The sequence below is a fragment of the Octopus bimaculoides genome, chromosome 3, assembly GCF_046866305.1.
Source record: "Octopus bimaculoides isolate indiv1 chromosome 3, ASM4686630v1, whole genome shotgun sequence".
Classification (NCBI taxonomy): domain Eukaryota; kingdom Metazoa; phylum Mollusca; class Cephalopoda; order Octopoda; family Octopodidae; genus Octopus; species Octopus bimaculoides.
This window is the reverse complement of record NC_142930.1, coordinates 58,933,768-58,947,257: the sequence shown is the minus strand read 5'-3', so window position 1 is coordinate 58,947,257 and position 13,490 is coordinate 58,933,768. Positions and strand designations below refer to the sequence as shown.

General features: G+C 29.5%; 1 protein-coding gene across 1 annotated transcript in view; it reads left to right on the top strand.

Moving 5' to 3' along the window:
• Positions 1-13,490, top strand: part of LOC106875217 (uncharacterized) — a 242,286-nt gene that overhangs the window by 214,319 nt on the left and 14,477 nt on the right. The window contains exons 16-19 of the mRNA XM_089348365.1: positions 1,127-1,267; positions 5,548-5,686; positions 9,099-9,285; positions 11,286-11,407. Coding sequence (XP_089204491.1) covers positions 1,127-1,267; positions 5,548-5,686; positions 9,099-9,285; positions 11,286-11,407 — 589 coding nt within the window. The remainder of the gene's footprint in view (positions 1-1,126; positions 1,268-5,547; positions 5,687-9,098; positions 9,286-11,285; positions 11,408-13,490) is intronic.

Sequence of the window (13,490 nt, the reverse complement as noted above, 5' to 3'; positions counted from 1 at the left end):
TTGCGAAGTGTTGTATTACTCTTGAATACCGTCTTGATGTCATATGGGCCGCATATCTTTTGTATCTTTTTAGAGAGGCCTTTCACATAGGGTAGACAGACTGTAAACAGTTTATTGGTTTCATCCTCTCTTTTCTTTGTAATTGGAGTAGATAGTATGTTTTGGGGGTAGTTGTTGCTTAATAGATTGTTACTGAGCGTGATCATTTCTTTGTGGTGGAGATATTGATAAATCGGGTATAGCTGATCATGTATGAAAAAATGGAGTCCACCTCCCCCTGTGGGATGAAGTTAAAATAATAGACAGAGAACACCATTAGAAAATACGAAAACTAAAAGAAGCAGCACATATGCTAGGACACAACAACCTCCTAAGCAGACCGAGTGCAGATATGAATAGCATATAGGAACTGGTATTTAGGAAGGATAGGAAAATATTAGATTTATAAGCCCTAAAAATTCACTCCATAATTGCCCACAGGCATAAGGCGTAGTGGTTAAGAGCATGGGCTACTAACCCCAAGATTCCAAGTTCATTTCCAAGCAGTGACCTGAGTAATAATAATAATAACATCAAAAAATACCTTAGGAATGAGAACTCAGGTTTGAAATTTGCCCAAGACACCAAATGAAGGCTGGCCGGTATATCAGCTGAAATGTTGTGTTAACAACAAACAAGATGAGGACAAATATCTATCTGGCAGCTGAAACAACTTATGAATTGCTCAAATGTAGATATAACATATTTCGATTTTGTAATGGCCTTTGATAAGGCTGATCATAGGATGATATGTCACAAGCTACTTGGACTTAGCACAGTTGGAAAATTGGGGGAGTGGTTACATAACTCAAAAAACAGAAGCCAGTCTGTAGCAACCAATGGAGCCTTATTCAAGCGAACAATAGTGAGAAGAGTACCTCAGGGTGCTCTCTTAGGGCTACTGTTTTTTCTGGTGGCTCTCTCAGGCATGCCATCAGTTATACAGGTAACCACTCTTACTATGCCTTTGCCTATGCATATATATATATATATATATATATATATATATATATCTTAAATGCATTTAGTTATATATCACACAGTCACATGTATTTTGCTTATGTATTACTTTTTGCATTTTTTACAGTTGTTGAAGAAGACGGATATGACAAGAAAAATCCTTTCTTTTCAAGCAGTGGAAGTTTTTTCATTCCATTCATTGCTTCCATTTGTGGTGCTATAATAATTCTCTTGTCTGTTGCTGGTTTTGGGATTGTTGCAAGACAAGGTCAGTGAGCATTGACTTATATATTTTAAACACTTGAAATTAAAGTTTTAGTTAATGGATTTAAAACTGCATTATGTTCAATAATTTTCTCTGCATATCACATTCATCTGATATTTTGATAAAAATTATTTCTTAACTTTGGCTGCCTGTTTGGAAAGAAAACTCTGAAATATCTCATTGAACTATAAATCAATAATTTGTTGAGGCATAATTAGAGAGTGCTGGATTTAGAGAAAGGAGAAGTGTTCTGTGTGTGATGTCACCTGACAACAATACAAGAAATTATTGATGCAGTGTTTTATGAAAGCTAAGCTCTGACTGAGAGTTTGCATAAATCAATGTTTAATTATAGTGATATTGAGTCTCAGAAATATAGAATTTGAAATATATAATTTTGTTTTTGTGTGTCTATGAATACGACTGATTTGAAGAATTTAATATAAGACATATAGTATTTGATGGCCTGCCTTATTGTTTTAGGTATTTAAACTCTGTAAGAATATAGTCTGGATTATTAATGAAACAATTATTTATGTGTAAAACCTACTTTACTAGACCTTAGAATCATTTGAATCTGTGCATTTTTTATACTGAATCCTAAATGATTAAAGTGAAATATATGAAATATATCTCAACACAAACCATTAAGTAAAATTAGATTTTCAGTTTTTAATCTGTACTACTAAGAATAGCTATGAATTTGTTGTCCATAAATTTATTAATTTAAAACATATAAAACTTGCTGCATAAAATTATTCATAGACAGTATGCAAAAGTAAAGGTTAAGAAATGTATACATCAAAGGCCTATGAAAAATATACTTTTTAAAATATGAAATATAACTATTTTTTATGATACCAATAACTATTTTTCCTGTCAGTGTGCTTTTAAATTATTAAAGATTTTGCATTTATCCTAAATTATTCTCATTAAAACACATAAATAATTCCAATCAGAAATGATTTTTTGAGATTTTAGTTGCTTACTATTTCAAATACCTTTGATATCCATAATCAGCAGTTATCTTTACTGTAATATTGAAAGCAAACTTGTTTTGTATATTTACATGACTTGATATTGAGGATATTTTAAAAATATCATTACTTAATACATATTAATTATGAAGCAGTTACTTGTAAACCTTATTCTGATATTTGTATATTTTGTATTTCTTTGATATTCACTGTAACAAGATTTGATGTTTGAGCCTTAGAATTTCAGCTTTCACTAATAAATATTCAAGTAAGGATGCTCTAGCTTACAGTTGATTTTTGAACTTTTTCATTTGTTTAATTTCATAACACTCTGAGAATGTAAAGAAATCTGTCTCATTTGGCATGGTCATCCCAATCAACCAGTGTTGTTTAGTCGATTTTGACCACTCTATATGGTCGGCCAACCCCTTTTAAAAATTGAACATACCTTCCCCTACAGCAAATACATGTGAATTGACCAAACCATGCATTGTTAGCTAATATCTGTACAGCTGACAACAGTTAACTCATGTGATATAAAGTGTTAATTATCTATTATTAAGTCTTTCTTTCAAGTAACTCCTGTAAATATAGTAGTGATTTTTCTCTCAATATGTAAACAGGTGTTGTATATTTAAAACATTTTTCCTCAAGACACTTGAAAAAATTAGCAGTATTATATGTACACATAAATTACTAACAGAACAAGATATTTTACATAGGTTACGTGTAACACTAACATTTTCAATTAGATTAAGAATTTGATTTTTCAGTTCTATACTTAAGAGATTTGATTTTTATCATTTAAGAAAAGTTCTAACAGTTTTGTGTGTGTGTTTAACTGAAGATTTAAGCTATACATAAATTTATTTCACAAGCATTTTTTGTGGAGATTAGGTATCATCAGTGGAAAGAAAAAGAAATAAATCAACCAGTACAGTAGACAGTATTATGTGATTGGAAATTCGTTATCATAAACTTTTAAAGTTATTTGAGGAGAATTTACCAGAATATCAATAAATTAAAATGTATCCAAAACCCCTGATTTAGTTTTAGTGGGATAAATTCTGTGAAGCTTTTCCATGATGCATATATTGTACATTTTTGTGACCTTATAGACTAGTTTCATCTGTAATTTCCATTTTTTGTAAAAAATTTTGATTGCAAAGGGCTATGTTCTGTAAAGTGTTTCCAAAATAATTTGTTGTGCATATACAGTCTACATTTAAACAATTGGTCCATGAACTCCATGGAACAAAAGAGAAATAGATACTACTTAGGATACTCATTTCCATTACTCAAGAGCAAAATGATCATAAGATATATCATATTTCTAATTTATTAAATTATGTGTATTCTGAAATATTGTTACATCATAAGCATATGTTCATTTAAGCAATCTTCCAATTGTATTTCAATTATTGAAATTATTAAGCAAATAGAGATGCAAAAATTCTTTTTTAAAAAAAATATTACTTTATGTAGATTCAACTCAAGCAATAATTTTCAAGTAACTTGGCGTGTATATATATATATATATATATATATATATATATGTGTGTGTGTGTGTGTGTGTGTGCCTGTTTGTCTCCACCACCATCGCTTGACAACCATTGTTGGTGTGTTTATGTCCCTGTAACTTAACAGTTTGGCAAAGAGATCGATAGAATAAGTACTAGGCTTACAAAGAATAAGTCCTGGGGTTGATTTGTTCGACTAAAACCCCTGAAGATGGTGCTCCAGCATGGCCACAGTCAAATGACTAAAACAAGTAAAAGAATGTAAGTGATTAAACTCAGAAACATTCTAAAGAGTGTTGGGATTGTTAATGATTTTCAAACCATTTGTACTTGTAATTACTTAAATGGTTTCTTAGTATTTTAGCTTTTGTGTTACAAAAATGATATGCTTTAGTTTAATAGCAGATCCAAATATGTTTAAGGTATTGATATTTTGTGTAAAGTATTAAAAAATATATGAAGTGAGAACTTGGTTAAGTAAAAATATCAGTTGTTGCATTAAGAACTTTTGCATTACATTACATGAACCTGCTGCAATTTTCCTTTTATTCAAAGTTGAGTGCTTTTATTAGATTATTCTTATATTTTAGAATGCATAACTGGAAATTTCTACAGATTCCTCTGCTAAAAACTTAATATATTTTACCTGAATTCTTCGTAACTGAACAGTTTATGTTTGGAAGACTGTTCACTTGAAAAAGCACCTGATTCCAGATTTAGTTGTAAATCCGTGAATTTTCAGAAATTTACATATTCTACTTGGAGAAATTGAATTTGAAAATATTGAAATGTAAAATTTAATGAGACTTTCCAAAATATATTGATATTTTCATGAAGGAACTATGCTATACATTTACTGTCTTTGCATTGCATATAAATACCTTAACTAACTCCAGGCTTTTTGGTTCACAGTTACATTCATTAACCCATGAGTTAATGAAACGGAAAATTATCATTGATAAATTTTCTCAAGAAATATAAATTTTTCCAGTCTAATAATTATATGTGAAAAATTAATTTTTATGAGAATAAAATGAAATTTATTTACTGAACAAGATATCTGATTTTTCACTTTAAGATGGCAGCTATTGTTTTTACAACTACTACCAAAGATTTGGATCTTGTCGTAAGTGATTACAACCCATAGATTAGCATAGATTTACCTTTAGTCATCAACCTATATTCTAAATTACTCTTGCACTATTAGCAAACTTATCTATAGGAAGTGTTTCCCAAAGATCTTTATATTTGCTGAAATCATATCTAAGCAAATGAAAGAGAAAATTTGCACCTTTGCATTTACACTATCTAAAAATTTATTTCTTTAGAATAGATTCACAATCATTGAATGAATTTTATCTATTCTAACAGTTTAATGCATACTTTTCCATGTTAAATTTATCACTTGTCATCTTAGTTTGCTGTCCTTAAAATCATAACTTTTGATAAATGTCATAATATATATATATATACAGACATGTATAAATACCATCATATATACCTGAATACATACAGGCATTAAAAAAATGTGTATTGAATATTTTACCATTACTTCTGATTATTTATCTAATTAAATACCGTAAATATTTCTAAGTATTTGATAGGTGATTACTTTCTATGTCTTGCATAATTGCTTTATATAACCTTTAAATTATTAGCACTTAACTGGAAAATATTAAATCAAAATGCACCAAACATATTTTGTACCTACTGAAAATGTTGTTTTTGATTTTTTTTTTTTTTTTTTTTTTTGCTTATTCTTAAATGTTAACTCTCTTTTGAAAAGGTTGTATTGATGCAAATGAGGTTTCCTTGTTCAACCAACGTCATCTGATGGTATCTGTCATCTACTTCTCATGTCAAATCTTCTACTCCACATTGGTTACTCTTACATCATTCATGGTTATTATATATGCCATTAACAAGTAAGTCATATCTAATTCATCTAATACAGCATCTTTATTGAATATACATATATAAATAAATGATAAAATTAATAATTCTAGCACTTATAAATTGGATTTCATTAAAAGTCAAGTACTCATTAACAGTTTTTTTTTAATGTATTTCAGCCATAAGTTTTGTGTTTTAAATTGCATATTTTATGTAATTGTTTCTGTTCTTTCTCACTATAACCTAAAGTACATGGAAATGTGCTTTTTAAAATTCTTGTAATTCTGTATTTAGCCTTTTCTGCTAGTTCATTTGCATTAAAAATATCTGCAAACATATTTTTTTTTCTTCATTTGCAATTTTTAGTTGCCAATATTTTTAGCATTGTTTTAAAAATACAACTTAGGTTAGAGAAGATGTGACAGGCAATATAATTTTAAGAATTCAATAGATAAATGGTAAAAATATGAGATAATGTCAGATTTTTCAACTTATGACTTTGAAAAGACAGATAACAAATTCTATGTCCCTTTCTGACAGTCTAAAAATAGATTTAATATTGATGTGATATGCATAGATAAATCATGTTTTAAAGTCTGGTTGGAAAAAAGTACTAGAGCATGCAATTTTCGAATGAATTGAAGAGTTTTTCACATTGAAACTGTGATGCTGAATTATTAGTTATATTTTCCTAAGACTACTTCCTTGAAATCATAATGTATATTAAAAGAAGATTAATGAATAGATAGGTTTGCTGGCTGTGATTAGCTTAAAGGAAGTTCATAATATTGTCAAGAATGAATAGCATTGGTTGTTAAGTAACAACATTGTGAGCACTCTATATGAAATACCTTCCACTTCCAAAAGAATTCCACCAGAATACAGAAATTATCTAGCATATTAAAGCAATGAAATGGCTTCTCCCACACCCCTAGAGTTTGATTTAATACATGACTGAATGGACAGAGTAAAGTAGAACATGGAGAGATATTTATTTTACCAAAGATGTCAGACCTAGCACTCACTTTCTAGACATTTGTGTGCATTGTCTATGTGCATGTATTTAATATTTAAAATTGTTTAATTAAAAAAATATAGAAGTATTTCAATATTTCTATTAATTTCTGTTTCTTAGTTATAATGTTCAGACTTGAATTTTTATATTTTCCATATATCCTTGTTATTTTCTCCTTTGTCTTTTCTTTTCTTTTGTCAGTTTACAAGATCACTTAAAATTTAGAGATGTCAATTCACTTGTCTATTTCTGTTAGATAAATCAAACATTTTAAAAATGTTGGCAGTCCACTAAAAGTTGACTATTAGCTAATATCCGCTTTCCTTTCAAAATGACCTTTCATGGAGTCTATTACATTCTTGTGTGTGTGTGTGTGTGTGTGTGTGTGTGTGGATGCACATAAGCATAAGATGGTATTCAGTATTTTATTTTTTTGAAGCTTTAAAAACATCTTGCGTAACAATTATTAAAATATTTGTTTTATTTTGTTATTTCATCTTAGAACATGTCTGATTACGCGTATTTTGAAGTTTTCCTATATTTTTTACATGCTCCATACCATTTGCGTTTTACTTCATTGTTTACTGTTTAATTGAACTTTGTCTTCAATGTTTACTGTTTAATTGAACTTTGTCTTCAATGTTTACTATTTAATTGAACTTAATATCTGTTCTAATATAATTTTGCTATCACCAGATTTTTTTTTTTTTTTTTTGCTAACATTTCAATTTTGCAATATATTTTCATTCAGAAGAAATTTTTGACTGCATATATATTACTGAAAATGTTCATACAAATAGTAGCTTCCTGAATATCATGATATCAAAGTGAATTCATACTTTGTAGTGTTATAATTTCATGCATTTTTTAAAGCAAAGAACAATGCTTATGAGATATATCATCAATACTCCATCTTTTAATTAAACTTGTTCCTCATCTGGTAAACCCTTTTTCACTCATATATTATAAAATATCAAAACTTTTAGATTATGCTTAACATGTTAATTTATTAATCTGTTAAATATAATTATCATAGTTATTGCAATCATATTTCAGATTTTATCTCTTTGATGCAATTTGCTAATCTAGTAAAATGTCTTCAAATAGTTTAACCACTTTCTCAAAAATAACTCATATTATTTAATTGCATATATTAATTATATAAACTAATAAGTAGTCATAGTTCATGTGTTATTTCTATATTCTTCTTGTAAGCAGCTTTTAAATTCAAGTACACATAGCAAATCTCTCATTCTGTTCTTCTTCTTACACATAGATCTTGCTTATGTGTTTATGCAAACATACACTCACATACACAAACCTCATTCTCTTTTACACACATAAAAACACACATACTAAAGAAAAACCAGATCATGTTTTCTCTCATCTACTTCATTAAAACATGATATTTCTTTGTCTAATTTACTTCGAACTGATGTGTCTCCTTATCTCATTTTATCTATGCTAGATTCTCTCCTTAATTTCATTTTTGCAAGAGCTGATTTTAGGTTGTTAAGTTTCTTTTGGCTGAAAATATATAATTCTAGAAGTAAACCATTCTATCTGATGTACACATAAGCTATAGGGTATTATTTTCAAATCTGAAAGATTATCATTATGTTTTTTATAGGATAATGCAATAATTCTTCTCTGTGTAGTGTAATTTAAGTTACTTGAAACATTTCTATTTTAGCTATATACATATGTGAACTGTTGTCAATTTATATATTCACGATATCAGTCTTTTGGTTTCCCTTATTTACACATATTGTATTACTCGTATGATATTTTTTTTATTTTGTTACCTTCATGATTTCCATTTTTCTCTCTCTGGAATGGATATATTCCTTTATCTGTTACCAAGAATAACCTCATCTACTGTAATTTAATTTTTTATTTCATATTGTAACTTAGACTATTTTCATATTAACACCAATGTTGTTGCAAGTGTATTAATCCTGATATCAAACTAAGTTTACTTACCTTTTATGAAATTACAGCAATATTATATAGAATATTTTAGCAGTATGGTTTGAAATATTACTGACTTCTTTGAAGTAAATATTTACTGTAATAATGTTGTAAACCATTAGTTTTTTGCCTATTAATATTCTGTACTATAATCTATTTTGATATCTCTGTCTTCTATTGATTTTTCTTGTATATCCCTAGTATATATATATATATATATATGTATATATATGAACTTCTGTTTACTGCAAATAGTTTTTAATGTGCTCAATTCAACCATGTATACTTTTCTGTGGGAGTTTGGCTTAAGAAAGAAAATACGGATATTGATACACACATGAACAGATGTACATTTTCTGTTGTCATTTCTTTAAATCTTAATAAAAATTCCTTCAATATATTAAATAAGTTTGTTTCTGTGTATTACTGACAATAATTCATTTCCTGAAATTCATTAGAGATCCCCTGAGCTTCCTGAGTCAATACGATCAATTATCTATAGTCAAAGCCAGCCTAACAAAGCTCGAAATGACTGCAATGAAGGTTTATTTGCAGTCAGAGTTGGAACGTCAGCATGCAGTAGCTAATCAAACAAAAGGTATTTGTGAAGAACAAATGAAAAAAGTAGCACAAGGTCTCAATGAGGTGGGTTGCTATTTAATTATTGTAAACTTATTAATTGTATATTTTACTTGTGAGATTTAGTTTCTCTTTTGTTGCATTCCTTATACTGCATTCCAGAAACTTTGTTATTTTTCAGTTTTATGTTTAAACATGTGTAAAATATTAAACAAGTTTTTGTTTGGACTGCTCCAGTATAGCATGCACTGTCAAATTGTGTGCACCTCAGTGAGTGGTTCTGTCACTCACTGGATCCCTTCAAAGTATTAATGACCGGTATCTACTTATTTACAATCAGATATACTCCTGTACAGATGATACTACCACTGCTCATTTACCTTTCCCATGCTGGCATATCCCACATTTTCGATGCTCCTACTCAATTCACCTTACCACCTTTGCATTCTGTCCATCCTTTTGTCACTAACCCTTGACATTGTTCCATTTCTTTCTCCTCTGCAATACCCCTCCAATATTACTCTCTCTACTACCACCCTATAAAGCTATAAATCTTTCCTCCTCAATTTACTTTACTTTATATCATCAACCAGCTTAGTATTTTTTGACGACCTCAGTAGTATTGGTACCATGGAAAGGAGATTCAGTACACTCTAACATGATTGGTATTAGAAATTGCATCCTGCCATAGAGACCATGCCAAAGCAGACATAGGAGTATGATGCAGTTCTTTGTCTCTGTAGATCTTGTGAAAGCATCCAACCCATGCCAGCATGACAGATAGGCATTAAATGATGATGACAGTGATGATAGTTTCTTGCAAATTATAACTCTGTCACTAGAAGAGTTGGGTGCACTGGATTATGTAACTCTGCATATGATATGTATGTATGTTACACACACACACATACATATATATATATATATATATATATATATATATATATATATATATATATATATATATATATATATATATATATATATATATATATATATATATATATATATATATATATATATATATATATATATATATATATATATATATATATATATATATATATATATATATATATATATATATACACACATACATATATGTACATTGTGTGTTTTTAGGTTTAAGAGGAATAGTTGTTGCAAGAATTCCTTTGAGTAAAGGTCTTAGGTCTTTTCATTATCAATCATGGCCTGGATCTCACCAACAAATTCAGGTGTTCTTTTCTTACCAGAACAATCAAATTGAGTTTTCCAAGCTGCTGTACCTTTGTAATCACCATTAGATTTATCCAACTCTTACCAAATTCTCTGCACTGTCTGCAGACTGTCACCAAAACACTTTGAAATCTTTGTATTGAGCTTCTGGATCAAAAGCCAAGCAGTACAGCATGTCATTTCCAAATTTCTGGCAGAGTGAATTGCATTGTGGTGCTGTTTTTTCTCACAGATAGTGCCCCACTGACCCTATTATACTCTGTAGTTGATAAAATCAGAAACAAACAATATGCATGCGTGAAATTAAAAATGCAAAATGGCTACAATTTACCCATCTCATCCTGTGTATGTATGTATATATATATATATATATATATATATATATATATATATATATATGTGCACACACACATACATACATTACAAGCATACATACATGTATACATAAAGTTACTGTGCATTTTATCAGTTGTCCATACAATTCTCCTTAGCATCAAATTACAGAAGTACTGAAGTTCCAGCTGAAGATGAATAATATCAAGATTACTGGTTTTCATATGACATGGACATTATTCCTCACAGAACCATTGCAAAGGCTTCAGTCACTTTTGAGTGCAGGCTCGAATTTGTACAAAATTTTGTCTGACTCATATTGCCTCTTAACGTTGGGGGCACCAAAAATATTTTTGACCATCATTGCAATTGGCTCCTCATCTGATGAAAAAATATGTGTTTCCTTCCTCCATATTTCTTATGCATGACTCTTTACAGTGTTTTATTATGAGAATTCTTTCCGCTGTTATATTAACCATTTATTGTAGAAAACAATTTTTTTTTCTATACTTCAGTTGAAGGGGAATTTGACAAAAGAAGCCAAAAAAGTTATGTCAAAAGAAAATCTTAGTAACTTAATTCGCAATCACACACGCCGCGTCCTAGAAGATTTCTTAGAAAGAATTGTTGTTTACAGGTACACTTTATTTTATCAAATTAATAGAGTTATAAAATTTTTCTGCAATAATTGATATACTGAATTTTTGTTGATTAGTGTATATTGTTTTAGCCTTAAAACTCGGTATTATAATTGAATGGTTATCTTATAATTGAAACTTGTATAATTTAATTTATCCAAAGTAAATATTGTATTATGAATGTGTGTATGTATGTGTGTGTGTGCACATGCATGTGTGTATGTACCCCATTTCATCAGGAGTTAAGTCAGGGATGTATGGTGTATGTATGCATGTGTTCATGTTTTGTTTGCACCAAGTAGCTCACCACTGTGTACCACACACATACGTGTGTGTACTGTATTATGTTAATGCTATATAGGATGCTATACTATTGTCACATTGACTAGTTATATGTTTGTGTGTTTCTCAAATTGCAAGAAAGAGGCAAGGAGCTTGTGTATGTGCATTTTGTATATATGTACTTAGTATTTGATTCATAATGTAATCATGCATGTATTTGTAACTATGAGAGTGTATATTTGGGTTTTATTACATCTAAATGTGTGTGTGTGGATGTAGTTGTTTCAAATAAAATGTTAAATAATTTGGAGGTCAAACTGGAAGAATGCTGGTGGTTGTCATTTTGAATTATAAAACAGGAGGAGTAGATTGAATTTGGTAAGGTGTTGTATACAATTGATGTGTGTGTGTGTGTGTGTGCATGAGTGTACTTTTGTGTATCTGTGTGCACACATATGCTGTGCGTATGTATGTAGGTTTGAGTATTGTGTTGATAGATGTGTGTGTCCATGCACATGAATGGCTGTTCATAGAAGTGGCTCATATGCATATGAATGCATACTTTTAAGTGGATATTTGATTTGTCATTTACGCATGATAAATTGCTTCTGTGTATGTTTTTATGTATATTTTATTATGCTTATGTGTGTTTGTATATACTTGTATATGTGTAATTTATTGAGTGGACATATGTGTGTGCAGAGTTTTGTCATATGATTGTGCATATGTTTGCCTGTGGGTATGTAAGGTGCAGTTTGTCATGTTAGTCTATGTATATGTGTGAAAGTGTGTATATGTTTGTATAATGTTTGAATGTGTATAGTGACTGGTTTTAATATGCATAGATAAGCTGGTTTGCATATATGTGTGTTAAGGTTAATACATATATATGTACAGAAATAATTTTTTTTATTCTCAAGTGCTTGAGAATAAAAAAAAAATATTTCTGTATCTTTCAATATATCCCAATGCTTCTAAAACAAAATTTGTTTGTTTAGTTTCATCATAAGTTGAATTAATACATGTGTTTTGTGTGTAAGTGGGGTGTGTAAATGTTAGTGTATGTTCACAAACATACATTAACACTTCACCACTGCCTCTTACTACTAAACCAACACGATAAGCTGTACATATATACTCATATGCAGGTGCACAAGGATATATTTGAGTTACGCTTTAACATAGTCTTAAAGCAGATACTATGTGACCCTCTGGGTGAGAATGCTGGTCTTATTGTTTATATGTAATTCTCATCCAGAGGGTCACAGTATTTGCTTTAAGACTCTGTTGAGGTAACAAATTTAACACAATGCTTACATGATAGTTCCATTGATCAAATACCTGCCTCGCTCATCATACAAGCTGAATTGGGGATCTGTTATTATATGTCATTTGTTACATACACATTCATATATATATGTATGTTGTATGAACTCAAAACTCTTTATAAGGTGGTCAAGTATAGGAAGAGCATCCAGTTAAAAAAACTGAATTACTTTAAAATATTTATGTTTCTTAAGCTAACATGTCTATTAAATCATCTATTACTTTCATATACATAGTTAAATTGTGCTTGCTCGTGATAACCAGCTCTAACTTACATTCTAGTTTATCTAAGACATTTTGAAAAGAAGTAAAATTAATTTCTTTTCTTTCTTAGCTTCATATAATAGATTATATTCTAACATATTCTGCTAATTTTTTTACTCTCATGTATGTCTGACAAATATGACTTTCATAACTGACTGACAAGCAGACATGCACATGTACACAGGCACATATGCAAGCTGAATTTCAAAA